At 66.1% G+C, this 2,761-nt stretch overlaps 1 protein-coding gene across 1 annotated transcript in view; it reads right to left on the minus strand.

The window, feature by feature from the left end:
* DES (desmin) overlaps nucleotides 1–2,761 on the minus strand; it is a 15,835-nt gene that overhangs the window by 5,595 nt on the left and 7,479 nt on the right. The window contains exons 4-10 of the mRNA XM_035901118.1: nucleotides 2,366–2,426; nucleotides 2,080–2,175; nucleotides 1,829–1,990; nucleotides 1,612–1,737; nucleotides 681–901; nucleotides 505–554; nucleotides 111–220 (exon numbers count right to left, since the gene is read on the minus strand). Coding sequence (XP_035757011.1) covers nucleotides 111–220; nucleotides 505–554; nucleotides 681–901; nucleotides 1,612–1,737; nucleotides 1,829–1,990; nucleotides 2,080–2,175; nucleotides 2,366–2,426 — 826 coding nt within the window. The remainder of the gene's footprint in view (nucleotides 1–110; nucleotides 221–504; nucleotides 555–680; nucleotides 902–1,611; nucleotides 1,738–1,828; nucleotides 1,991–2,079; nucleotides 2,176–2,365; nucleotides 2,427–2,761) is intronic.

The following is a 2,761-nucleotide window of genomic DNA, read 5'->3' on the forward strand; positions in this document are numbered from 1 at the left end:
TCCCCCCCTGCCAAGGGAGAAGCCCCGTGGGATGCCATGTCCTGCCAGCACTGGAGCCCCGCACACGGGGACAGGCGCCGTGCTCGGACCCCCCACCCATGCCTCCCCACCGCCCCCCGGTGCCACTCTGCCCTCACCTCCCCGTCACGGGTTTCGATGGTTTTGATCATCACGGTCTTTTTGGTGTGCACCTCGGAGCCACGCTGCTCTGGGCTGGTCTCTGTGGGTGGAAGGACACAGGGGATGGGACCGCAGGGATGTGTGGCATGGGGGCACAGCAGTGGGGCTGGGGCCACTGGGGGGTCTTCAGGAGCCCTGGCTTAATCCCCCCTCAGCTCACGGCAACACCCAACTGAATGCCACCACACCAGGGACTCAGTGTGACACCCGTGGGTCCCCAACCTGCTGGCCTGGCTGCAACCCCCCAAGGGGGAGATTTGCCCCCCCACGGGGGACCCCTGGGGACTCATCCCAGGCGCCCCCTTCTCACAGGGTGATGCTCACCTCGGAAATTGAGTGCGGAGGCAAATGTCTGGTGCATGGGGATGCTGATCCTGCAGGGGGGGACACAGAGGGGAGAGCTCAGCACCAGCCCTCAGGCAGTTGCTCACAGGGTGGGAGCCCCAAAAACCAGCTGACCCTGCTGGTCCCCCACCTCGTCTTGCCCCCCAGCCACTCACCGGTTCTCCTCGCCCTCCAGCAGCTTGCGGTACGTGGCGATCTCCACGTCCAGGGCCATCTTGACGTTGAGCAGGTCCTGGTACTCACGCAGGTGCCGGGCCATCTCATCCTTGAGGTGCCGGATCTCCTCCTCCAGCCGGGCGATGGTGTCCTGGTACCCACTGGCCTCCCCTGCAAAGCGCTCCTCCATCTCCCGCATCTGGCGCACCAGCGAGTCGTTCTGGGGGGACAGGGGCATTCAGCGAGGGGGGAGACCCAGAGGGGCCAGGGGGCACCTGGGGTGGGAGCTGGCCATGCTGGGGACGGGGTGGGGAGCCAGGGACTGGGGAGAGCCGTGGTCAGCCCTGGGCTGGGTCCAGCTGATGTGGGACAGTGATGGGTGGCTGTCGCCCTCTGCCTGTCCAGCGCTGGGCAGCAGGGTCTGGTGGGGGCAAGCTGGGCAGGTGCTGGGCAACCCCAGCACCCTCTGCTCCGCTGCCCAGGCCCCCCAGCAAAGCCATCCTACCCCTGTGGGAGGGTTCAGAGAGGTGCAGGAGCACTGGACGGCTTCCCCGGGGCTGGCACTGCCAAACTGGTGGCTGCTGGCTGGATCCTGTGACCATGACTGTGCTCGGAGTAGGACTGTTGTGCCCTGTTTGTTTGCAGCCACCTTCCCAGCCTGCAACCAGACACCCCGAGCCCTGCGCCCGCCTGCCTGGAGCCTCCCAGGCTTTTGCAATCTGTGCCTTGACCCCAGGGGCTCTGCCAGAGCACCTTGCAGAAGCCCAGACTGCTGCTGGGGGAGGCACAGCCCAAATCTGGAGGATGAGTCCCCCCATGGCAGCAACTCGGAGAGCTGGGAAGAGCTCCCCACCCCAGAGATGCCCCAGAAGTCCCTGAGCAGTCCCTGTGGGGAAGACGGGGGTCTCCCCGACACTGCCCATGGCTCACCGTGCCCTTGAGGGCATCGATCTCGCAGGTGTAGGACTGGATCTGGTGCCGGTATTCCAGCATCTCCTGTTTCGCCTGCCGCAGCGCGTCGTTGTTCTTGTTGGCCGCCTGCGTCAGGTCAGACACCTGGGGAGAGGCCAGGGTCAGCGGGCATGGCCACTGTGATGGCCGGGACCCCCCACGCCGGGGCGTGCCCAGAGAGTGCCGTCTCCCGCACCTTGGACTTGTACCACTCCTCGGCCTCAGAGATGTTCTTGGCAGCGATGCTCTCATACTGGGCACGGATGTCCCGCAGCGCAGCCGTCAGGTCAGGCTTGGAGATGTCCATCTCCACCTGGATGTGCTGCTCCTGCAGCTGAGCCTGCAGCTCCCGGATTTCCTGGAGGGACAAGGTGATGCCTCAGGGCACCTGCTCTGTCCCCCTGCCCCACGGGTGCCGGTGGGAAACAAGGCCAACCCCCAACCTACCTCTTCGTGCACCTTCTTGAGGAAGGCAATCTCCTCCTGCAGGGACTCGATGCGTCTTTCCAGGTCAATGCGTGCCAGCGTGGCTGCATCCACGTCCTGGGGGGACACAGAACGAGGGGTAGTAGGGGGATGAATACCCCTGGGGGCATGGGGGGAGCACAGGGACCACATGTCAGGGCTGGAGGGTGCAAAGCTGTGCCCAGGGCCATGCTCCAGCGCTGGGGCTGGGCTGCCGGGGACAGAGGAGGTGGGGGTCCCACGCCTCATGGAGGGGGCAGGTACTCACAGCTCTGAAAGCAGCCAGGTTGTTCTCAGCCTCCTCCTTCAGCTGGATCTCCTCTTGCAGCCTGGGGGCAGAGAGGAGAGGTCAGGGGCACCCAGAGGGAGCCCCCATCCCCCGGAGGGACCCCCTGTCCCCCGGCAGCGATGTCCCCCCTTGCTGTCCCTGAGCTCAGAGCGGCCCAGTGGAAAGACAGTGGACTGTCCTGCATTCCCGGCGGGCAGCGGGAGGGCTGGCGGGGGGCCAGGGGCTCTTCCTCCCATTCCCTATTATAGTCAACGCCAGAGAGAGCACAAAGGCATGAGGTCAGCTCGGTGCCACGCGCACTGCCCCAGCCCTTATAGGGCAGAGTGGCCGGCAGCCGGGGGGGCGGGGGGCCGGGTCCGGCACGGGGGGGCCCAG

The sequence above is a fragment of the Egretta garzetta genome, unplaced genomic scaffold, assembly GCF_000687185.1.
Source record: "Egretta garzetta isolate BGI_Z169 unplaced genomic scaffold, ASM68718v1 scaffold219, whole genome shotgun sequence".
NCBI lineage: Eukaryota > Metazoa > Chordata > Aves > Pelecaniformes > Ardeidae > Egretta > Egretta garzetta.